Genomic DNA, 25,443 nt, shown 5'->3' with positions numbered 1-25,443 from the left:
GTCTAATGTACCCCCAGGCACACCCCCACTACCCACTTAGGGAAGTTTAGGTATAAACAGTCACTATCCAATACACATATACAACATATACACATATACAACAGGAAGCCAATGCCTTCCTGGAGACAACTAACAGGGGAGCCAGTCTTCACCAATTGTCTTCTTTCTGTGAGCTACACCCATAAGAAAAATCAATCACCAACACAGACCCAGTTCCTCTGGCTGAGATGCATGGCTGCAGGGATCTGTGACCTTAGGTGGGAGCAAAACGTGTGTTTTATTGTCACTAACCTCTGAAATTCAGCACTTCCTCAATTATGAAGGCAGACAACAAATTACAGTATTGCTAGCAGTAGAAATTCCAGATACTTTCATATCACAGTACACATACCGCCAAAGGTCTTTTATGATCATCACTACTTTGAAATCATGAAAACGAATGGACCTATTGCAGAATCTTGTTATTTGATATATTGATAAATGAGCACATACTTTATTACCACATCACAAATTCGTTTTTTGTTAATGTTAATGTATGTATTGAAAATTATTGCTGTGAGAAGGGGTCTACAGGATTCCACGTACTCAGCCAGCTGGTGAGCCCCTGGGTTAGTAGCAGAGGCCCACAGAAGGCTTCCCAGGTGTGATGGGCAACTGGGCATTGAGCAAGCAACTCTTACCTGTGGGTCGGAGAGCCGGGAGAGATCGGGGTACAGGTAGAACTTGATGCCTTCGGAGGCCCCGGGCAACGTGACCCCTCGGATCAGGAGGATCAGAAGCATGACATATGGAAATGTTGCAGTGACATACACAACCTGCCCAGGGGAGGAGAGGAAAGAATCAAGAAGGGGTGGTCATGTCGGGGCGACATGGCAGGCTCCTAAATCCCGGCCTAAAGCAAAGGGCTTCCCAGTGCAGAGATATATGAACACCCCACATGGCTTCTTCTCCCATCTTATCTCTCACCATCTGGACCCTTCAAGGGCCAGTTCCTTCAGTGAGTATCTTCTGAGTGCTGAGAAAGATGCTTGAGATCAGTGCTTTTCAGTCATTTGTGGCCATACCCCACAGAAGGTAATACACAGGATATCAAAATTCAATGCACATCGAGCTGAAACAGGATGTTTCACAAAATACTCACTCTTCCATGTGTGATGCACTCAATATTTTCTATCATATCTGATTTCTTATTTTTAAAAAAGAGCTGGTCATGATGCTCTAAATGCAAGTCACAATTCACCAACGGGACATGATCCACATTTTTAAAAAACAATGCTCTTGAGTAAAATCGAGTTTTCACAGTCAAGGATAGGATAGAAAAGTGCATGAGATGAGTCAGGGAGGGCACTATTGGAGGCGAGAAAGACCCAGTGTGTGCCAGGGCTCATTTCCGCGGGGTGTGTCTGGAGGACCCAAGGAACCTGGGCAGCCCTTTCAGCCCAGACTTCTGAACAAGTAGCAAAATCCCCCCTTTTCTTTATACAAGAACTGTTTACAAGGAAACAGCCACACCTTCTCCACTCTGGGAGTTCCTGTCCTGGGGCACACCTTCACCTGAGGTCCTTGCAGGACTCGGTGTCCCCTCCAGCTCTCACTTTTTTCTTTGTCACGTTCTCCTCTGAAGTAACTTGATCATGTCCTCTCAGTGGGGCCTGCCTGTTCCATCTGTTTAGATCAGCAACTTGTCAACATGTGGGAGCCACGGACACTTCTGAGGATCCGAGGACAGCTACAGACTCTCTGTCCTTCCCCCAAAGGTGCACAGACACAGAAATGTGTCCAGCTTTCGGACTGATTCAAAGACTCGGAGTGCCCCAGTCAAGGACCTGTGCTCTACGACCTATGGTCTTAATTCTTCTGGTGGAATCGTTTCTCAGCCCAGGGTTTCTTTTACGGCAGTCCAGTCCTTCACTCTGTGCGTTTATTCATTCACCCACTCCTCCCCTACTCACTCATTCACACACCCAGAACACTCCTACGTACCAAGCACTGAGTTAGATTCTGGAATACACAAATAAGAATGAGTCTTGAATGGAAGTTTCTGCTTCAAGAGGCTTCCCCACTAGGAGAACAGACAGACATGTAGGTAATGCATTATGTGATCAGGGGAGAAAGTAAAGGATGGAGGAGCACAGAGGAACTAATTACAGAGGCAGTCAGGAAGGGCTTCTCCAAGGAGGTGATCCAGGGATTGGCCCATAAAGAATTAGCAGAAGTTGAGGACATGGGAAATGGGGACAGAGGAAAGAAGAGAATAAAATCCTATTAAATGCCAATCACTTCACATGTGACAATAGAAATAGCCACATTTATACAGCATTTCCTCTTGGATTTTTTCCTTGCATTATTTATTTTATTTTCATATAAATTAACATCGTAGAAAAACTGAAATAGAAACGCTAAATACAGAGGGCACCTGGGTGGTGCAGTCGGTTAAGCATCTGCTTTCTACTCAGGTCATGTTCCCAGGGTGCTGGGATCAAGCTCTGTGTCCTGGCTGCCTGCTCAGCGGGGAGCCTGCTTCTCCCTCTCCCTCTGGCTGCTGCTCCTCCCCCTGCTGGTGCTCTCTCATTTGCTCTGTCAAATAAATAAGTTTCAAAAATCGTTTTTTTTTTTTTTTTAAGATTTTATATATTTATTTGACATACAGAGATCACAAGTAGGCAGAGCAGCAGGCAGAGAGAGAGGGGGAAGCAGGCTCCCCGCTGAGCAGAGAACCCAATGCAGGGCTGGATCCCAGGACCCTGAGATCATGACCCGAGCTGAAGGCAGAGGCTTAGCCCACTAAGCCACTCAGGTGCCCCTAAAAATCTTTTTTTTTTTTTAAAGAAACATTAAATACAGTATGACACACAGTATCCTTGTGTTAACTGCCCTATTATATTTCATTGAAGAATGCTCCACTATGTGCAGTGGAGGGACAGGAAGGGGACAGGAACACAATGAAACAATAACAAAAAAAAACCATTACTGTTGAGAAACAGTTAACCTGCTGCATCCTGTAAACTAAAAGGTAAGAGGCCATACTTTACATAAAAGCAAAGGTAAGTCATTGGGTTGGTGAGTGGCACAGCAGGAAACCCAGTCCTCAAAAACAAGAAATAAGAACCTGCAGAAGGGGGGGTGTCACTGGACGCCGCTTATGTCTGGAGGGCTGGATCGTTTCATCCACACATCGTCCTTAACCTACAAGGCCGGAACCAGCCTCAGCCTGCTCACAACCTGGCTGCAGCCATTTCAGTGTCCTGCTTCCAGACCAACCATCAGCTCCGCGGACATGCCACGTGATTGTTTCAAATGATCTCTTGCTGTAATATACCATGTGATCCAGAAAAGGTGAATGTGAGTTAGATATATAAGAACAAGAGCCCATGGCTGATATTAACAGTAAAAAATCAGAGGCCAGCAATCAACAGGGTTGATGGTTCCTGCCCATAGAGGTAAACTGTGCTGTGCTGTTTCCCTTAGTCTGGTGAGCATATTCTATCATGGATCCTCAGCATTTCATATAAATTATGGATTCTCTCCCTTCACAATGAACCCCCACGCTCCATCCAACCCAGCTTGTGTCTATGAAAAGTAAGGGGGGGGGGGAACGCTAAAATCTATTGCTTTTAATTGCATACTTTCCACATTTGTCTCTGCGGTATGGCAGAAGATTAATTATCCAGAATGCCCAGGCTCTGAATAATGATATTTCTGTCTTAACTCCCCATGCTCATAAAATCTAAGGGAAAGAATGTTAACCATGTAAAACAGAAGAACAATTGAAAATTATAGGACTTTAACCTTACCGTGTGGGACCACCTTGATGTGACTAAACTTGTTGATTATGCTCTCCCTGATCTGTTTGGATTTTTGTAAAGATTTTATTTATTTTTTTGTCAGAGAGAGCAAGTACAAGCAGGGAGAGCGGCAGGCAGAGGGAGAAGCACACTCCCCACTGAGCAGGGAGCCTGATGTGGCACTTGGTCCCAGGACCCTAAGATCGTGACCTGAGCTGAAGGAGACACAAACTGACTGAGCCACCCAGGCATCCCTCCGTCTGGTTTGTTTTGAATATACTGGGCCACCAGGGTGTCATTAAGGCGTCACTTATAACCTGGCCAAATGAGCTCTGACCATGCCCTCAGCAATACACATGGATACGGATTGTTCCTCAAGATCCAAACTGGCATGACTTATTAAATGGCTAATGTTTCTTCTGAAGTAATCCCATTGTTTAGAGCTCTAAATGCATGCTCTGCTTCTACATTACATTGAGGAGAACTACACTCCCTCCACTGAAATCCACACCTTCATTTTTACAGTTTTTAAAATAAAACCATAAGGGAAAGAAAATATTCAGATGAACTGTCCAAACACCACAGTGTAGACAATGACTTAGGCTGCCAAAATGAAACCACGGGCTGGCAGGCGTTAGCTAGAAAAAATCCCTTTGTGAGCTGAGGTTTGAGAGCTTTGAGTCAGGGAACAAAAGGTGGCTTAGGGGCATCATTATGTAATGGACACAAGTGGAGAATGGTATGAAAGTCGAAAATGCAATGCTGAGGACAGCCTGTATCTGACACTGGTCCCAGTTCTCCCAACAGCCCCTTTAACCCTCAACTATACTAGACACCTGGAAAATATCTTTGATTTTTCCTGAGAACAGCCATAGACTGTGCAAACAATACAGACCTTGTCATTAAGAAATTGCACATAAAAGGCATGCACGCTGCCACATCCCCCATGTGCTCATGCCTGTGCTCATGGCAGACATCACCAATTGATCACAATATTCTCTGAAGTTAAGCCTGGATGTAGCTAAGCCTCAAGACCCTCCATAGTATTCTGGGCAGCCTCCATAATCAACTGGGAAGAAATCCACTATCTGCTACTCTTGCTCTAGCCCATTTTTTCACTGATGCATTCACAGTGTCCTGCAGGCCCTTAGTCCCTGTCCCCAGAGTGGTAAGACCCAGATCTAGTGCTCAAAGAAAGAACTGCTGAATGTGCATACCTGAATGACAGTCCTGGGATCATGACACCCACTGGACTAATGTGAAACATGAAAAGGAGGCTAGAGAGATGGGCTGGAAGCTTCTTTATGGATAGTTTCAGCCTTCTGGCTCTGACAGTGGGGTTGAAGCTGGATTTCCAACACTAAGCAGGAATTGGAAAGGCTGAGTCCGCCAAGAAAGATGTCAAACTAGCCAACAGTGAGGAAATGGGCTGAGAATACTGTCTCCCAGGCTGTGCTCCAGGTGTTCAAACTGGAGCCTGCCTCCCTTCTTCCCCCAAATTCTTCCACATTCAATCAGGTGCAGCAAGTCTGGAAAATTTGATCTCCAACTATATTCTGACATGATGCCCCCTCTTCAGCCCCATCACTGGGAACTTGTGTCATCTTTCTCCTCCATCCGGGGACAGCCCCATGCTATCCACGCTGCAGCCTGGGTTTCAAAACTGAGTCCAGCATGTGTTTTCCTGATCTCCCCAGGCTCACATTCAAGGTTGTGGGATACAGTGCAAAGGGTTGGGGTCTGAGTCAGATGACCTGTGTTTAACCTTGACTCTGCCCCGACTTGCTGTGTGACTTGATTAGCTTCCATCCTTCCCCCAACCACTCTGTCCTCTGCTATGCCAGCTTCCTTACCCTCAGGGAGTGTGCCAGCCTCCCTGAGAGTAAGTCCTCCTTATCTTTTCATGTCCCCCTTTATCTGTAACACCCAGTCCTAGGTATTCATCCTGAGTATATCTTAAATCCCACAAGGCTAGGACTCCTTCAAGTCAGGGACCCTGCCTTCTAGGTGCAATATCATTGTCCTACCTGCTTTATATGTCAGGTAGCTGAGGCCCAGAGGAGTGGAGGAAGCACAGTAGCCCCCTACCCTTACCCACAGAAGATACGTTCCAAGACCCCTATAGGATTCCTGAAACCACGGGTAATACAGAATGTTATATATGTTTTTTTCCTGTATGCCCATACCTATAACAAAGTTTAATTTATAAATTAGGCAAAGTAAAGTGAAAAACAATAACCGAGCATAAACTAGAATAATTATAACAATGTACTACAATAAAAGTTACATGAATGTGGTCTCTCTCTTCCAAATATCCCACTGTACTATACTCATCCTTGAGTGAGGCTGGCATGATAAAATGCACATGTGATGAGAAGTGAGAGGAATGGCGCAGGAACTGTGACACAGAGTTAGGCTACTACCAGTCTTCTGACATCAGAAGGATGATCATTGCTTCCAGTGAGGAACTGAAATGGGAAAAAGTGAAACCATGAATCGGGGGACAGATACTGTACCTCAGTCTCACCTCAGAACCCAGGATCCTCTAAGCCTGGAAGCCATGCCATCTGCCCACCATTGTTGAGGGGTTAAAGTACCACGTCCTTCCTCAACTCCCTTCTCCACCCACGCCCCCATCACTCTGGCACCCTCTGAGCACCTCCAGCAGCTCTCCATCAGCCTTGTTACTGCCTTGTAAGCTTCAGATTTCTAAATCATAACCTCTTTGAGGTAAGGGAGCTTTGTCTTTTACTTTCTCTGCTGTATCCACAGTGCCCAGGACAGTATAAGGCACATAAAATATGCTCAATAGATATTTGGTAGAAGGATAAACAAATCAGCAGGCTGAGATCCTGGATCCTGAGGTTAGGCTGCAGGGCCTCAGAACACCACTGTGTGCTCTGTTGAAGGAGCAGGAGGCTGGCTGAGGACAAAGCAAAGGCTGGCGCCTTGCACCACCCCCCTTCACCCACTCCCCTCCATATGTGTAGCATTCCTCAGGCACCCCTGACTGCCATGAAACGATAAATAGTTAACTTGCAGAGATCACAGTCCTGCAAGGTAGGAGTCTCCCTTGGTTTGCAAGTGTCCTTGAGATTTACAACAAAGAAGTTACCTTATCAATAGCCCAATTTCCAGGGACACAGAACTCAGTTCCTCAAGCCCTAATGTCACCCTCCCCTCCATGAAAACGGAAGGAGGCGGAGGTAGAAGGAAAAGTAAATAAAGTTAAATTTCTTCTAAACCTAAATCTCATTAACAAGGATGCTTGATAGCAGGAATGTAAGATTCCACCAGGAGACTCCCAATTGTCTTTACTTGATAGTAACCAGGCCTTCAATATCCTGATAGTGCTTTTTTCCGCATGCGTGGGCTAACCGGCCAGTTCTGCTTCTGTAAGATTGCTTTGTCTGCTTTCGCGCGGGGTCCCCTGACCCAATTCACTGACGCCAAGTATGCCTGTTCAAACTGTCAATCAATCAGCTCAGCCCCACCCGAAACTTGTTTGTACCTGTCTATAAACACCCTGCACCAACCCAGCTCTGGACCTCTCGGTGTTATCGGCGCTAACACCCTGCACCAACCCAGCTCTGGACCTCTCGGTGTTATCGGCGCTAACACCCTGCACCAACCCAGCTCTGGACCTCTCGGTGTTATCGGCAACGAGCGCCGCAGAGGTCCAGGTTCGAACCTGCAATAAACGACCCTTGCTGATTGGCTTTGACTCACGTCTCTGGTGGTCTTTTAAGGTGGGGGTAATACTCTATTGGCATTTCACTGTCCTATGAAATGCTAGGTCCATAAAATGGGATTCAGAAAATTGAATCTGATTTTTTAAAAAAGATGTATTTATTTATTTGAGAGAGAGCACACACATGCAGAGGGACATGGAGAGAGAGCAAGAGAGGAGGGTTTCTAAATAAGGAAGTAAGAGATTTGGCTTCAAAAGACAGATCAGTCCAGATACAGAGGGCAAGAAAGTTCAGATATAAGGTAATCCCCAGCTAAATTCATCACTTTCAAGAGGCCTGCCGCTACAGGATTCTCTGGATGAGCCAAGCAGGCCTCAGGAATTATGGTAAATTATGCAGTGTTTGGGGACAGACACAATAAGTCACTGAGAAGGTACGATAAAGGCTGGCTGCTTCCTGGCTGCTTCCGGCTGCTGCCAGAGATGGCTCCGACCCAGAGAGGTGGGTGTGGAAGAAGGAGGGTCTAATCTGTCAGACCTCTGAGGCCCCTGTGAAATGAGGTTCCTGCCCCAAGCAAATGCCTTGGTTGAGGAAGAGGTTTTTTTTTACTATTGTTTAACTTCCTTTCAGCAGGTCAAGTCCTCCTGAATATAAAGGTTAGCACAATTGGTGGTAATTATACTGTATCCTGCTTAATTGACTCTAATTGCTCATTTGCATTCCAATACTGGAATTGTGGGGCATTTCCCCCTACTTCCAGGACACAGCTATTTATTTCATAGCAGGGAGATTGTCTGATCATTGGGAACATGACAAAGGTTGCAGAAAGGCTGCCCCTCCCTAAGTTTTCCAGGATAATGGGGTAAATTGGAAAATTGAGCCTTGTTCAAAAGGCTTTGGGAAAGCAGGGTGGTGTGGGGGCAAAGACACAGAACCACAGGGTCAGAAGATCCAAATAATAAGTGGCTAGGGCAAGTTCCATACCCTCTCTGGGCTGGCATTTTACCATCTACAAGAGGCAGGGGTGAACTAATCCAAGCTTCAATCACTCTTGTACCATTTTCCCAATTCTTTTTTTTTTTTTTTTGCCATATGCATGTATTCCTTTGTGCTGTTTACTTAATATTTTCTAGAATTCAATATTCTCTCTTATGTTCAATAAATATATTAATGGAAAAACTGAATTACCACCATAAACAGAAAACCATGATCTCTAACCACAAATATAGAAGGTAAGTGCAAAAATAAATACAATGAGAATAATATATGATTAAATTAGAGCCAAAGGCTCTGAGTCTGACCTGTGTTTTCCATTTGTTCAAAAGCAAGAGTGGCAAGTATCAGGGAGGTGCTAAAAGATAAAACAGCTTACTATACCTTTTGCCTTAAGCACATGAAAAAGGACTATTATCTCATTACATAATTGGATATTCTTTGATACAGTTTCCCGTGTCACTAAAATCATCCTGTGGACTTCCAATAGAAAGAACATCTCCCAAACCTGTGGAAAGGATCAGATGGATGATTGCTAGGGTCTTTCCCAGCAAACAAGTGTTTTCTGGAACAGTTAGCTCATAGTTAACCACAATCCTTGCAAAGGATCAGGATTCCTTAGAGCTATCCAAGGTCCTGACACTAATTTAGGCTGAACCTTCTGAGAGCAAGCTACCCCAGGGCCTTGCAAGAGGCTGTGTTAACTGTGCACCACTGGGTGCCAGAGATGTGTCATACGGTGCCACTATCTGATATCCATGCCATTTGAACAGGTTATATCCCCATTTTGCAGACAAAGACAAACAAAAACTCTTGAAGATTAAAGAAAGAAGTGGCTTGCACCAGGTCACAGAACTATGAGATCAGAAGTCAGCTCTCTCCAACACACGTGCCATGCTCCACGCCGCAAACCTGACCAGACACATCTTCCTGTTTTCAACTCCCGTTTCTTCTTCTGTTTGTCCTTCACTTCAAAGATCCAAACAAACAAATGTCTGGCTTGCTTTACTTTTTTGGCAGCAACTCATCGTAGCCCACTACCCTGGCGTGGGAAATACTGTATTTGTCCAGTCGTCCCCGACTTCTCCTCTGGCTGGGCTTGCCTCTGTGTCTAGGGTACATATGCCCATTACATATGGCTGTAAAGCACATAATAAACATCAACCCTTAGAGAATCAGTGTTTTGAATATCAACATAATTTCCAAGAGAAAACTACCTGAATTCTGAGGTAGAAACACCAGAGCAGGCACCAAATAGCCTGGTATGACCTCCCATAAGATGTTACTGATATCTGGGAACAAGGTGCTAAGAGAATGTGAAGCCAAAGAAGGGATGTCACCATGGGCATACCTGGCCTCTTCACCCTTTTTTAGAGTAATTATTCTTCAGACCATTCTAACAGAAATAGGAAATGAAGAAAACACATTCTGTTTCAAGCAACCAAATTTTAAATCAGTGAGAGGAGTCATGTTTTCACAAGAAAATAGTGAAAATATTCACTATTATAGGAGATAATGGTATTTCAGCAATGCAGAAATATTTCCATGAGAAGCTGAAGTTACAGTTTTTATGCAACAATAAATGGTTTATCGTTATCTATAAAAGTTAGCCTAGGTGTGGAGCCTAAAATAATATACCAAAACACTGGCCAGCCTTGGAATCCATGCTTCAGGGCATATTTGGGATTGAGGAGGAGGAGAGGGACAGGATTAGGACTGGAGGCAGCACCCAGGGTGGGAGGATCTGGCTCTTGTCCCTATTCTACCACAGTGCCAGAGACCATGAGCCTCATTTCAAGATTCACTTTCCCCTTTACTGTGGTAACAAAACTCCTACTTTTGACTGGATCCATGGCTGTCTAGAATAAAGACAACATTTCCCAAATTCCCTTGCAGCTAGGCTATGTGACTACATCATGGCCAATCATATACACATGAAGGTGTCGTGTACAACTTCCAGATTGTGTCCCTAAAGGGAAGGGCTGTATTCTATCTTTCCCTTCTTGCCCTTCCCACAGGCTGGAATGAAGACCAAGTAGTGAGCAATCTTCAACCACAGAAATGAGGGCAACACCCAACACCCAGAGCAATGGAACAGAAACAGTCTGGGTCCCTGACAGCAGGCCAGTCATACCTGGGCTGTTACGGGAGAGAGAAATAAACTGTCTTGTTTCCACTACTGTTCTTTGAGGTCTCCACTGTAAAAAGTCAAACATGGAACTGAAATATCTAACCACCGATTGCCTCTGTGATCTTGGATGGGTCCCATTACTGCTCTAAGTCTGTATCATTTTTCTTAAATGAAGGTACTTGCCCAAATGATCCACACTATTCCTTCCTGCTCAGAATGAAGAGAAGATTCCAAAGATGACCTAGGACTCTGAAGGTGAACTCTTCAGAGCGAACATCCTTCCACACCTGGAATCAACCAGGAATGCAACATATAGTCAGCAAGTCTTCAGAAAGACCCAGTTAGTAACATTAAAAGAGCGGTCAGAACAGACCTGTCAAAGAGATCACCATTTCTGATAAGCCACTGTTTCAACCTTCTCTGCCACAGTTTAGAATGAACTTGACAGGGTGAGTAGCCAGATTCGGTGTGAATCCCGTCATCAAGTACAAAGGTGCATACATGAGTCAGAAGGTCTCTGAGGTCTTCCTGAGCCTCCATCCTCTTCATGTGTGAAATGAGGATAATGCCTACTTCAAAAGTTGATGTGAGAATTTGAGGTCACCATGCAAAGCACCCAACACACAGACGCTGCTCAGTAACTGGAAAGACTGTGATTGTCTTTGCTGGCCATCACTGGTTCAGTAAGCACTGGCCCTCCAGCTCAGTGGCTGAGTAGCCTTAGCCAGCAGAGAACAACATAAATGGGGGGATGCAGGTGATTCAAGAATATAAACAGAGAGTCTGGAGTCAGCCCTGTCTCAGCTGTAAGGGGAGACTAGAGAGTGGCTCCTGAAAATCCTTATGGGGTTCTCTCACTATCAATGGGAATGAATAGCAATGTGATGGCAACAGAAGGCTGGTATAAAGAGGTAGTAAATCCGGGTGAATAGGACCAGAGATAAGAAAAACATCAGGACTTGGGGCGCCTGGGTGGCTCAGTGGGTTAAAGCCTCTGCCTTTAGCTCAGGTCATGGTCTCAGGGTCCTGGGATCGAGCCCCGCATCAGACTCTCTGTTCAGCAGGGAGCCTGCTTCCTCCTCCTCTCTCTCTCTCTCTCTCTCTCTCTCTCTCTCTCTCTCTGCCTGCCTCTCTGCCTACTTGTGATCTCTGTCAAATAAATAAATAAAATCTTAAAAAAAAAAGAAAGAAAGAAAGAAAGAAAAAGGCAGAATTCATGGTGCACTGTGATGGGTCAGTTGTTAAACATCTGCCTTCCGCTCTAGTCATGATCCCAGGGTTCTGGGATCAAGCCCTGCATCAGGCTCCCTGCTCATAGGGAAGCCTACTTCTCCCCTCACACTCTCCCTGCTGTGTTCCCTCTCTCACTGTCTCTGTCAAATAAATAATTTTTTAAAAATCTTTAAAAAGAAAAGAAAAGAAAAAGTCAGGATTCAGGCTCAGATCTGTAGTAGGACTCCAAAGCCAGCATTCAAACACTACACGGACCCAAAGGAAATTCAAGTGTCCCTGTAATCCAACCAGCTTCATCTTACACATGTCCCTGCGTTCCCCAAACCAACCCTGTACTTGCATGCATGTAAGCCTTTGGTTTTGTTATTCCCTTCATGTCCAAGGTCCTTTTTCCCTTTTCTAATTAACAAAATCTTGCCAACCTTCAAGACTAGTCAATTATTATGTCTTCCATGAATCAGCCTTAGGCTACAGGATGAAATGCTTCTCCTATAGCCTACAGCACACTGGGCAATCCAGCATACAGATAGGGGCATCAGTCTTGACCACAGAATAACCAAGTTCAAATCCAGCCTCCAGCACTTTCTATGTACATGATCAACTTTTGGCAAGTTATCGTCTTTCTAGGTCTTGATATTTCCTTCTATAAAATGGGGATAATAATATAGCCAATTAACTCAATCCCTTTGAACTGTGGATTTTTAAATCTATGGAATATGGATAACAGCTCCTACCTCTTATGGTGAGGGGTGAGAATTAAATGAGCCAATGTTTACACAGCACCAGACATGGAGACTTGACCCGTCAGCCTGTAGCAAGCTGCCTCCCATACTTCTTTCACTTAGCTTTTATTTCATTCTACCTTCTCATACACCGGCCTCTCTTCTAGAGTAGGATCTACTGAAGGGCAAGGGCTTATTCATCTTGGCCCATCCTGAATGCTGCTCACAAAGACCTACAAAGACTGTAAATAGTTGATGAATAAACACATTCTGACCTCAATAACCCAGCGCGAATACAACGGAACAAAAAACAGGGTATAATCCCATGCGGCCACAATGGGCCTTAAGTGTAAACAGTTTTCATTACAAGCCTCCCCATCTGAGGATAAAGAAATTTCTAATTCAATTCACCAGCCATTCATTTAGCCCACTGTGGGCCGGGGCCTGTGCTGGTTTTGGAAGGCATGCTGATGAATGAATCAGGCCTCTGCCTGCAAGGACGTAAGAGCCGGCCACAGACACAGACAGCCATAATGGTAGACCATTCAGTGGCAGCAGTGGGAGCTCAGGGACAGAGTGATCAGGGAGCAGGCAGCTCAGGTGCCAGTGATGTGTCTAGAGAGCTCCTCATGGGCCTGCGCTTTGAAGGGGGACAAATTGTCCCTATTGCTCCAAAGAGTCCTGCTCTAGAATGTGCTGTGGAAATGCATTCCTCAAAGCAAGAAGGGCCAGGACACGGAGCATGTGGGGTGCTTCAGCCTGGGACCAGCACTTCCAGGGAAAGAGATAAGCTTTGCATGGGAGCAGAGGTGGAGGCCCAGAGGTGAGAAGATACTTAAACAGCAACCATGCTCATTAAGACAGCCGAGCCCAATTCAAATCCCTGTCCACAGTATATCTAAAAATCACTGGATGGGGGATTCTAGTGTTTAAGCCTATTTCATGGTGAATTAACTAGAAAGGCAATGCTATTGATTTTTACATAGCTCCACCATGAAGACCACAAAAATGAAAACAAATCCCCAAACAAGCTCAAGTAACATAAATATTCCAGGCAGTGCCCAGCCAAGCCTACACAAGCATTAGGAGCTATTATTCACTGCCTGGAAAACACACTTGGTACCTTGGCTAATAATGATTTAAACCCTATCCATCTCTCTTAGACTAGAAAGCTGGCATCGCCATGGAGATCAAAAGCACCATTAAGGCACACCATTAAATCCCAGGCAGGGCTTTACCAGTGTAGGGAGGCTGTCAGCTAAAAAGTACCACCCCACATCCTCTTACGCTAGTCTTCAACACGCTTGCTCATGGCAACGGAGGAGCGGAGGGGAGAGAGCCGACATGCAGGGACTGTGTCTGCAGCCAGACAGCATGCTGTCTGGATCCCGCAATCACCGCCTGCTCTCTGAGACCGACTGCCTCCCTTCCAGCCCACAGGCCAATCACGCATTCTCCTGGGTCTTCTTCAGGAGTCTTGAGCAACAGGGGTCCCTCCTAGACCACTGTGCTGCCTGCAACACACTCCTTCTAAAATAGCTTCATGTCTTGAAAGAAGAATCTACACTTGCCTCTATCGATGGAGACCCACATGCTGCCTCCCACCTCTTCAGTCAGCAGCCACCCCGGAGGACACCGGGCACACCTATGAAGTCAAATGCAGTAATTTCTTAGGACCTGTCCAATTTTGCAGCTTTAACTTTCCCTCATTAGATGATGCCTCTAGTGGTCTGCTTCTTTTCCTCATGATTGTTTTAGTCTCTTTCACAGGCTCATCTCTTCACTCATTCTTTCCAGCAATTAATTAACCGATCAGCCAACTCTGATGTGCCTCGTCCTGTGCCAGACACTGTAGGAGGCGGAGGATGCCAACAAAGATCAGGGGTAAGCCCCACCCTCTGTTTCACGAGAAGCTGCTTCCCCAAATCTGGCCTCACCGCACCTCTATTCACTCTCTACCCACTCTCCTGCCTTTTCTTACCTACTCCTACAGTTTTAGGAGTCACCAATGTCCTGATGGCCTATCAGTCTCCCTCACCAGCCCAGATGAATCTCAAGTTGAAGACTGGGGCGTTCAACTATCTATGTGTATATCCAATTGGATTTCCTACCTCTAGTTGCACATGCTCAAAACCAACCCCATGACTTTCTCCCCCAAATAGGTCTCTCCTATATGTACCTTTTTTGGATAACAGCATCACGCTTACTCTGTCCCCCACTCTTCATGAATAGAGAAATTCACAGCTGGACTCCACTGTCCCACAGCCCCCTCACTGCACCTGGTCTCATGGCATGTGGCCAGCTAGAGTGGGCTCTTCCTCCACCCTCCCCAAAGGCCTCACCACCCTGCCTTTTCTCTACTTTCCAGAGAACTCTGTTTCCTTTTCAGGTTCCTCTGCCTTTCAGCCTCCCCAAACCCCTTATCTTGACCCCTCCATCCTTCTCTTACATTCTCACCCTGGGTAGCCCACCTGTTCCTGGGGATTCAATTCCATCCATTCTGAGATGCATGCCTTTAGCACTGTTCACCTTATTATCTCTGAAATTAGGATGCCCTCTACCCCTGCTCTAGGTGGCAGCTGCAACATAGTTGCTGCTCCCGAGTATAAGGGACCTGGGTTAGAGCTGTTCCTATTACCATCACTTTAGTTGAGTGGCTTTGTTGGTTAAAATATTTTAAATTAAATTAACTTAAATCAATTGCTGCTTGATGTTTAAACTGTCTTTTTAAAAGATTATACCATGTTTCTGCAGAAAGGCACAGAAAAGGGGGGTGAAAGTTGATAATGAAAAGCAAATATAAATCACTAGAAAAATAATCACAATCTCATATTTTCCTGCAAAGAGAAAACCAAATACAGTTGACTCTTGAACAACACAGATTTGAACTGCTCAGGTCCACTTATACGTGGATTTTTAAAAATATAAATAAGGGTAGGGCTATATATATACTTTTCTCTTATGATTTTCTTCATTGTTTTCTCTAGTTATTTTATATAAGAATACAGTATATAATACATGTAACATACAAAATATGTGTAAGTCAACTGCTTATTTTATCAATAAGGCTTCTGGTCAACTGCAAGCTATTAGCAGTTAAGTGTTTTTTGGGGGGGTCAAAAATTATACATAGATTTTTGACGGTGCAGAGGGTTAGCACCCTATGATGCCCAAGAGCCAACTGCATTTTAGGGATCTAAGAAAATGCCTCCCAGTAGATGAAGCTGTATTACATTGTTACTGCGGTACATGCAGACTGATAGCTAGTAAGCCTCACGCCTACAGACAGGAGAATCTGCCAAAGAAACTTCAGAGCAGTAGGTGTGTATGCAAGTCTTCTGTGGTTACTTCACGTGCCACCTAGGAAGTTCAGGAGAGGCAGAGCAGACGAACTGGAAGTATTTCTGCTTCTGGCAAACGTCCTTCTTCAGTGGTAGTATTATGAACTGGCATATAAAATAGTGGTGTAACTTAGATCAGATGAGATTTGGAATATCAGAAGTTTCTCAACATTTCGGGGACAAAAGCTCCTTCAAAAATTAGAAGATAGCTATGAACCCTCATCCTAGAAGAGTGTGTCCCATAATTTTTTGCAATTCCAAAAGGTTTGGTGGCCCCCTGAAGCTTCAGTGGATCCCAGGTAAAGAAGCCCTGAGATACATGCTGACCCCTCACTGCACACCCCTCTCTCCTGGGATTTCGACCTCCCTGTCCATGGTGCAGACAACCTCTACTTGTGGTGCCACCGGCGTTACAGACATGACAGTGATCTCCCTCAGCTCCAGCTATGCCTCGTCCTCCTGCCATGTCCCCCATCTCAGCCAGCAGTGGCACCGGGCACCATGCACTTGAACCAGGAAACTGAGTTTCCTTATAGATGTCTCTGTCCCCTTCCCCCTCTACATTCAGTCCCAGGGTGCGGGGGCTGATGCTCACTCTTGTTCTCAAACCCGTCCTCTTCTCTCCACCGCAAGGCTGCCATCATGTCCTGCTGAACCACCACCGTGGGATCCAGCCTCAGCTCCCATCTACCCATTCTCCACACCACAGTCAAAGGGGCCTTTTTATAAGAAACCCTGGTCATATCTCTGCATTTAGCCTTTCAGTTTCTCACCACTACTTTCATCTTCTGACAAGGCTCGCCTACAAACCCCTCCTGAGCTGGTCCCTGCCTGTCAATCCAGCCTGCTGCTCTCCGTTCCCTGTCAAGGAATAGACGCTCTGGCCATGGTGAACTTCTTTCTATTACATTCCTGAGAGATGTTCCCTCTCTCTCATGTGTTACACGTGGACTGCGTCTTAGACATTTGCTTCTGTGTCTCCAAGAATTACCAGTGTCTGTAATCTAGTAGGTGTTTAATAAATGCATGCTGAATTCATCTTAAAACATATGGTTCCATATAACACTAATGTAGTATTAAATGCCATGGTGAGGCAGACAAATGAAGTGGGTTCCAGTTCCAGCTCTGTGATCATGAGCAGGGGACAGCACCTGTCTAACTCTCAAAGTGCACACCCAACAGCGGGAATGAAAATACCTACTCAACAGATTGTTGTAAAGATTAAACAACATAATGTGAGTTGGTGGATGTCACAACAACAGTACTGGTATCTAAGGGGTAACCTGGAGACTTATGGGCCATTTGAGGACATCATAAAGATTAAGATACAGCATTTAATAACCAAAGGGTAAGAAAGCTGGCAATCCTGCAATGCATGGGACAGTCCCCACATAACAAGAAATGCTCTGTTTCTCATGATTTCCAAATGCACCACCAGACATTCATGTGTGGGTGTATGGGGGGGGGTGTTTATAATTATTAAGCCTAGAAACTAACTGCTCTACAAATAACTTCAAAGTATATTTTACTTCATTTTAAAATAAACTGAATTTTACAGGGGCACCTGGGTGGCACAGTTAGTTAACAATCTAACTCTTGATTTCAGCTCAGGTCACGATCTCAGGGTCCTTGGACTGAGCCCCACATCAGACTCCACACTCAGCAGAGAGTCTGCTTGAGGATTCTCTCTCTCCCCCCCGCCTCTGGAAACTGAATTTTCCAGAAACACAATCCCCATGTAAATTGAGGGTAGACTGTACTCTTTCCTTATCGAGTGTTAATATTATTCATGTTGCAGAAAATCCTATCACTAACGACAAGGCCACAGATGGAGCTCCAGTGGTGGTCAGTGCAACCCCCTTCCATTAGTCCACATCTGTAGCTGTTGCATTCATGCTGATTCCCTAATGTAGCTCTTATTTCAAGATGTCAATGACAGAAGAAAACATATTGGTAACATCCTATGGCAACTTGGCTCTCTTGCCTTCTATCCAGATGAATTCATGCCAGGTTGTTGCCAGCACCAGACGACACTATCGCCTTTGTGGTGTGCCTGAGCATTTACGTGCTGAAACACATGTTGTTTTATGCATTGCTTCCTTTTTGCTTTTCCTTTAAAATATAGCTGGGCTATTATATCAGCTTTCTTGAACTTATCTGTGTAGGTAGATTATGAATTGCATTTCAGGGTGGTAAAGGCAGTACTGCACATATTCTTCATACCCAAAGATTGCAGAGTCTGTGAGAGGCTGAAGCAGCACAGGTTGGGGATGGGTTGTAAAGGTCTCAGACGCAGCCTGGAGTGAGCCTTTGCCTCCTGGTGTTGATACCACTATTGGCAAGATATTGGGTTGATCCTGACTGTGACACACAGACTTGTGATTCAGGATAAAGATTACATTTGCTTTCTGCTTCAGTGTTCTCACTGGTGGGCTCTAGTTCATTACACTTAGGGGGTTGTCAGACGGGAAGGAAGAAAGCAGATGCCACTACAAAGCACACAGTATGAGGCCGGTAGGTGTCCCCTCCACTTTCCCAAAATATACCCCTGCTCAAGGACCCTCTATGGATCTCCACTGCCCATGTGACCCCAGTCTGGCACTTGTGCTCCCTTCCCTCGAAATCTGGCCTTCCCTATGGCCTCCCAATTTCCACAGCCACCCTTGACTCTCCTTTTCCTTACCCCTGCTCCATGGAAGGCCCAGCTCAGCCCTCTACCTGCCTGTCCTTCAAAGTGAAGCTCACATCCTACCTCTTCCAAAAGGCCTTTCCAGACCACTCTGGACCACAGGAGCTTCCTTATCCAAGCTCTGTACCAGCAGGACAGTACCATTATTGGAACAGCTAATCTATACTACAAAATTGTGTTAATTATCTTCGAGTCAGGGAATCCAGTCTTCCTTCTCCACTAGACCGAGAACTTTTTTAAGATAGAGAATAGGTTTATAAAAATCACAAGCAATTAAATAAAAACAACAGCAATTTGGGTGTGTCCCGTGTGACAAATGCTGGGCAAATGTTTGCATGCCTCACCTCAGTTAAGCCGTATAGTGACCCACTGACATGAGTCCTCCTATTGTCCCCAGTGACGGTCGAGGAAAGCTCAGAGGCGAAGAAAGGGCCATGCCCAGACCTGCAGGGCAGAGCTTCAGTTCAAACTCAGGACCACTCAGCTCTGTTCTCTCCTGCCCACCTACCTCCATGTCACCCACCAATGGTGCCAAGCACATGGTTAGTGCTTGGGCTGACGAATATTCACCTAGGTCAGGAAGGGAGCCAATACTTATTCAGAGCTCCACATACACTAGTGAAAAGAACACTGTGGTTCTCAGATCCCCTTTTCAGACCTGCTTTCAAATCCTGACTCCTCCAACAGCTGCGTGGCCCTGTGCACCTGTGGGCCCCAGTGTCTTCAATTATAAAGTGGATTTGCTAACACTCACCTGACAGTCCGTTGTGAAGGTTAACTTAAATAATGAATGTAGAATGCCCACCCCAATGTCTGGTGCACAGTAAACAGTAAATCATTTACTCAGCTTAGGGCAAAGACCCGAGCTTTGAACCTGGGTCAATCTGACTCCATAGCTTCTGGGACACCATCTCCCCGCATCCCCTCTCTAGACCTGTGAGATCACCCTCCCTTTGCTGCTGGACCTTAGACAAAGGTCTCACACCTACTGCTGCACACTTGGGCTCACACACAATTCCTAGGGACACTGCCACATTTTTCACTCCTCTCCCCCAAGACAGGTCTTCTTTCTGCTGTTTTCCTAGCCACTGGGAGGGGGGTTGCAGGAAACAGGGCTTGGCTGTATGACTGTCAGGAAATACTTTGGAACTTTCACCCCAATCAATCAAACAGATCCTAGCACATGACAGGCATCGCATACTTGTCAGCTGACTGGATCAACTAATAAGCGAACTCTCCTAGCACCTACCAAGTGGCTTACCCTAGGGATAAAGAAATGCACAAGAGCCCCTGACAAGCAATGGATGTCACTCACCAAAGGAGGAGGAGGGAAGAAGAAGGGACAGAGTAAAAGACAGAAGGAAAATGGAAGAGAGGAGGAGGGGGAAAAGGATGTAAGCCAGCTTTTTGGCTTTTATGCAGTTCCTTTTTCCTGGACTCCCCTTTCTCCTCTGCCTTGGGGTAATTAATAACCACCCAGCTTGGATGCCACTGCTTCCCCAGGACCATCCCCAGCACAGGGATGTTTCATAACTGCCTGTTTACTTGCCTGCCGACACTCCAGCCTCTTAACTTGTTTAGGGTTGATATCTGTAGTCCCAGGTACAGGGCATGCTTAATAAATATTTGTCTCTCAAACTAAGAAGTCTCCCTGAGCCCAAAAGCCTGGCAGGCATGAGGCAATGACAGGCAAACTTGGGGCCGCTGTGTGCTGCTGCCATCAAGAGCCAGCGGAGGAGTTAAGAGACGCCCAAGTAGGATGAGTGTGGAGGGGGTCTGGAAGGCTTCCTGGAGGAAAAAGAGGCATCAGGGAGGGGCAGAAAAACAGTGGATGAGGAAGCAGGAGCTGGAAGAAGGCATGGTGCTGCCCATTACCTAGCCAATGCCCATTACTGCCAGGGACACAGGGAGGACTGGTCGTGCATAGAGTGGCATAGAGACAGGGAAGCACGTGTGAGGGAAGACTTGTTTGGAGTGAAGGAAACTTAAATCTCCTCCATCCAATGCTAGCACTTCCCAAATGCCAAGGAGGGATTCGAGATGGACCGTCAGCAATGGCCAGAAGGTCAGGGCAGAGGGAAGTGAACCGGATGTGACGGGGGAGTTGGTAGGGGGTACCTGCCTTGCTGGGGGAGGCAGGTAGTGGACAGAGGTTTTCTGGATGGATGAGACCGGTGATTTGGGCAGAGGTTTCACCCCCTTTTTAAAAAAATTTTTTTTTTAATTAAATTTTTTTTTTTTTTTTTAGGTTTCACCCCTTTTAACCTTCCCTTCAAAATGACCTTCCAGAAGGAAGGAAAACCATATGAATAAAGTATTTCCTTTAGCATTTTCAACGATAGAGGAAAACTGTGAAGTATCCTAAGAGCCCAGTGGTCACAGAGTAGCTTATTAAGTAATGGGATATTTACTCAGTGGAATTTAGAAATCATACTATGGCAAAATGAGGGAACATACTTTGGGAAGGACTGTTAAATGAAAATGTAAAATATTAAATTACATCCTCTTATGATTAAACAGGGTATAAGCTATGGTTACACGTATATAAGCATCAAAAGGCAGCATGTGGGGAGAGACCATTTTTTGCTTTGAAATAGCCGCTGCTACAATACCGGCTGGGTGACTTTCACCCAGCTCACATCACCTCTCAGTGCTCCCCCAGAAACCCCTTTGGGCCTATGCGCATCACCCTTCCCTCACCACCCCTGCCCAGAACCTCCTAGACCCGATCCCAGGTCCTCCTCCTGTCTCTGACTGCCGCCCCCCACCCCCGCCTCAATTGTTATCTCATGAGTGACACCTGCACAGCCACTGACCTGTCACTGCATGTGTCACCCTAACTTTGGCAGAAGGGGAAACTGAGGCCCTGCAAGAGGAAGTGTGTGAATAGCCAGAGAAGGCAATGGTGGCCTTCACTCTGTCACATAGTCTGCAAGGTAGGGTGCGACTCTTGACTCCAAAAGATGGCTTATTCTATCTACTCCTCTTCATTGTCGTCTTCCTCTCCTCTGCCAGATTCTTGAAGGCAGGATACACAACACACGGCTCTTTGTGAGTGCCTAGCACAGTGCTGATATTCAAGAGGCACAAAACGAGTAGCCACTCGCTTCTGGTTTTGTTCTCCAAAAGCACTGTGCTTTGTCTCACACAGAGAGCAAAGCCACTTCGACTCTTCTACGCCTGCCATCAGGGAGGGTGGGTTCCCGTTTCCCAGGGAGGCCACACACGTGGGCCGCTCCACCGAGTGCTGGGGACCGGAGGCGTTCCGCTCCCCACGGGTTAAGAGTGCCCGTCGCCCCTGCCTAGGTCCCCCTTGCAGTGCTCCAACGGGTTTTCTCAGGAGGCGGCCAGCCCCTGCAGAACCCCTCCCATCCAGCAACCACTCAGACTTTGGGGGGCCTTTGTGCTTTAATAAAGACGGTATTACTGAGTCCCAAAGCTTCCCTCCTTTCCAAGTCTCCTCACTGCCAGGGTTCCCGCTAAAGGTGAAGCGCTGTCAGTCAAGGCCAAAGAAAGGCTTGAATCAAGACGCTAAACTCTTTTGACTTAATGTGACAATCTGTGGCTCTCCCCAAACCACAGTTGTGGGAGAAGCACTCCCCCCTGGGCACCAAAACCTCTCCGCAGTGGCCTGGGGTGTCCTCGGGCTCTGGGGGCCCGAGGGCAGGGCTCGCCCCACGCCGGCCACCGGCTCTCTGCATGCTTCTCATGAGTGTTCTAGTTTCCGCTCTGAATGCGGACATCAGCCGGGCCGCTGGGACAGCCCTGCCACCAACGCCGGCCCCACTCGCTTCGGGCGGCAACAAAGGCCACTTGAGGGCCGAGAGACAGCGCTGCCCAGTTCCTTCCCTGGGCCTGTTCTCTTCCCTTTCATACATCTTTCCCTTTTATTTCCCCTGCTCCCTTTACTCCTGCTTTATGCCTCATTGAATCCATTAGCCACTTTATAGGGTGCTCCCGAAGAATAAATTTTCTGTGTGGGGCTCCTGGTCGTTTCCCTGCTGGCGGCTCCAACACGCCTTAATATGAGGGGAGGCGGTGGAGAAAAAGGCAGGCACTCCAGGGAGGAGCCTCCAAGGGCCCCTCAAAGCTGTGCCTCCTTGAGGCAGCTCTAGGGCAGGCTGCCTGGAGTAGGTGCCCTCGCCTGCCCAGAGGCCCCACCATGCTCCTTCCCCACCGTGATGGGCTCTGGTGCCCCAAGATCTTAGGGCACACAGCTTAAGCACTGTGAACTTTGGTATTCTCATCTGCAAAATGGGAATGACAGTCACACCTCTCTCACAGGCTTGTTGTGGGGACTCAGTGGGTTAACGTCATGAGGGCTTTAGAACAGGGTCTGGATCAAAGTGCCACATAAAGCATTTGCTTTGCTATCATCATCATGCAGACGATGCGGGCTGTTTAAGAGTCCTTGTGCCACCTCCAATTCCTCTACTTGTTGGTGAATGAAGGAAAGGAAAGGGGGAAAAAAAATCAATTCAAGGCTATTTGCAGCTGTTTCTGTGTGAGTGCGTCTGTGTGTGTGTGTTTTCTTTTCTCCTGCCTTGGTGTCCTAGAGTTCTGAAAAGAATAAAAACAGAGCCCCAAAGCAGTGAAAAGGCAGGATTCTTCTTAAAATCCCAGCTAATCCTGCAGCTTCCTTTAAAGCGGCAATAGCAAGGGGCGGGGAAGGGACCAGAATTGTTTTTGCTGTGCCCTCCCCTCTCAACCTCTGCTCCTGGAGACCAGGAAACGAGGGGGAAAAATCCATAAATCATCCACAGAGAGGAGGACAGAAGAAATTGGGCAGAGGAGAGAGCAAAGGACAGGAGCCGGCTGGGGAGGGAGTGGGGGGCAACATGAGGAGACACCCTATCTGGGGAGCAGGATGGCTGCCTGCAGAAGGCAGAGGCTGGGGAGAGCCACCCCCATTCAAAAGTCAAAGTACTACAAGTTCTTGAACCCCTACAAGTTCTTGAAACTTCTACCCCCACAGAACAAGGATGTTACACCAAAAGGCGTTTGATGTGACTGATTCTTTCTACTCCGCTGCCACCTCCGCCTTGGTCACCTGCTAACACGGCTCCTACAACCTCTCTCTCTCCCACCCATCCATTCACAACAAGCAACCAGAGCCAGCTTTTCAGGATGAAATTCAGATTATGCTACTCCTGCTTAAGAACATTCCGTGGCCCTCCATCACACTCAGAATAAAATCCCGAGCTTTCCCCACAGCCTACAAGGTCTGACCCCTGCCGATGTCTCCTGCCCCATCTCCTGCCACCCCTGACTCTGTCTGGGCCCCAACTTGCTCAGCTGCACCTTAACAAGGTCGTTCCCATTTGAGAACTTCACGAGTACCGCTCACCTGGCCAATCCCTTCTCATCCTTCCCATCACAGATGGACACCCCCACTCAAGGTGCCTCCTGCCCTTGTTCTTTCTTCTCCCAGCATCCGCTGCATTTCAATGACTTGCTCATTCTCTATCTCCCCCATCAGGCTGTAAGCTCCATGGTCTGGCTCTCTCACCACTGCAAAGAGCCCCACCCTGGTACCTGCTCAAAGTAAGTGTGCAACAGACACTTACAGGATGCATGAGTGAATGAGCAACATCTATACCAAGTGAGCATTTGGATACAAGAAATAGCACATTTGGGGGCTGAAAATGTTGGGGGTGAGATTTTAAGGATTTTTGAGAAGAGTTCCCCATTGCAATTATCACTGTAGCTTTGCAGTGTTTGAATCGGAACATGCTTTGGGTGACAGCTGTTTGTTAGTTTCTTGTTAAATGGCAAGGAGTCTGCCGGAGTTAGTTTAACAGATTACAGATCCACAAACGTTTTCTGTTAAGTACCAAACAGTGAATATTTTAGGCTTTGTGGATCACACAGTCTCTGTCACAACACTTTAACTCTGTTGCACTTAACTCTGCTTATAGACATGGATGTGGCTGTGTTCCAATAAAACTTTATTTATAAAAACAGGCCATTGGCCTGATTTGGTTAATCCCTAAATTAGACTAAGGTTTAGCAAAGCCACAAAAGAAGGACAACTAGTAATGACCAGATTTTTCCATCTTCAACAAATATGCATGGAGGTATTGAGAAAATATTGCAAAACCATGACATTGCTTCACATGCTATCACTTGATAAAACAGAATGAAGACAGGAACACAAAGAATTTATTTGAAATTGCTGTTTCATAGAATACACAGCATTTGTATTATTCTGCATGTCAGCAATATGTTTGTACAAGTGGGAAATTCTAAGAGCAATTTTCACTCTGGAGGTACTGGGGAGCCACCAAAGGCTCAATATTTGTTGCATGTGTGGGTGAGTGAGTAGATGAATGGACAACAAAAACGGAGAGGACAGGGTGTTTGCCAGGGAGATTACAAAAGGAGACTCGGTCAATAACTGCATGAGACAGAAAGGGAGACGATGTCAAAAATAACTTGGAGGAAGAATGGGTGTCAGGGGTGGTCAAGATGAATTTGGTTGATGAATTAAAAAACAAAACAAAACAAAAACAAACAAAAAAGGACAGAGCAAAGTTGGTCTTTTCAACAAATGGACATCCACATGTAAAAAATAAATCTAGAACAGACTTTACTTATATCCTTCACAAAAAGTAACTCAAAATGATCACAGACCTAAATATAAAACACAGAACTATAAGGGTCCTAGAAGATAACTGGAGAAAACCTAGCCCTGGCCATGATTTTTTTTTTTCTTCTAGATTTTTATGTATTTATTTGAGAGAGAGAAAGATCACAAGTAGGAAGAGCAGTAGGGAGAGAAAGAAAGGGAAGCAGGCTCCCCGCTGAGCAGACAGCCCGATGCAGAGCTCCATCCCAGGACCCTGAGATCATGACCT

At 46.2% G+C, this 25,443-nt stretch overlaps 1 protein-coding gene across 1 annotated transcript in view; it reads right to left on the bottom strand.

The window, feature by feature from the left end:
- The window catches only part of SLC6A11 (solute carrier family 6 member 11), a 127,265-nt gene that overhangs the window by 65,912 nt on the left and 35,910 nt on the right, over nucleotides 1–25,443 (bottom strand). The window contains exon 6 of the mRNA XM_059161737.1: nucleotides 681–815. Within this exon, the coding sequence (XP_059017720.1) occupies nucleotides 681–815 (135 nt within the window). The remainder of the gene's footprint in view (nucleotides 1–680; nucleotides 816–25,443) is intronic.

The sequence above is a fragment of the Mustela lutreola genome, chromosome 2, assembly GCF_030435805.1.
Source record: "Mustela lutreola isolate mMusLut2 chromosome 2, mMusLut2.pri, whole genome shotgun sequence".
Lineage (NCBI taxonomy): Eukaryota > Metazoa > Chordata > Mammalia > Carnivora > Mustelidae > Mustela > Mustela lutreola.
This window is presented reverse-complemented; position numbering and strand designations above follow the sequence as displayed.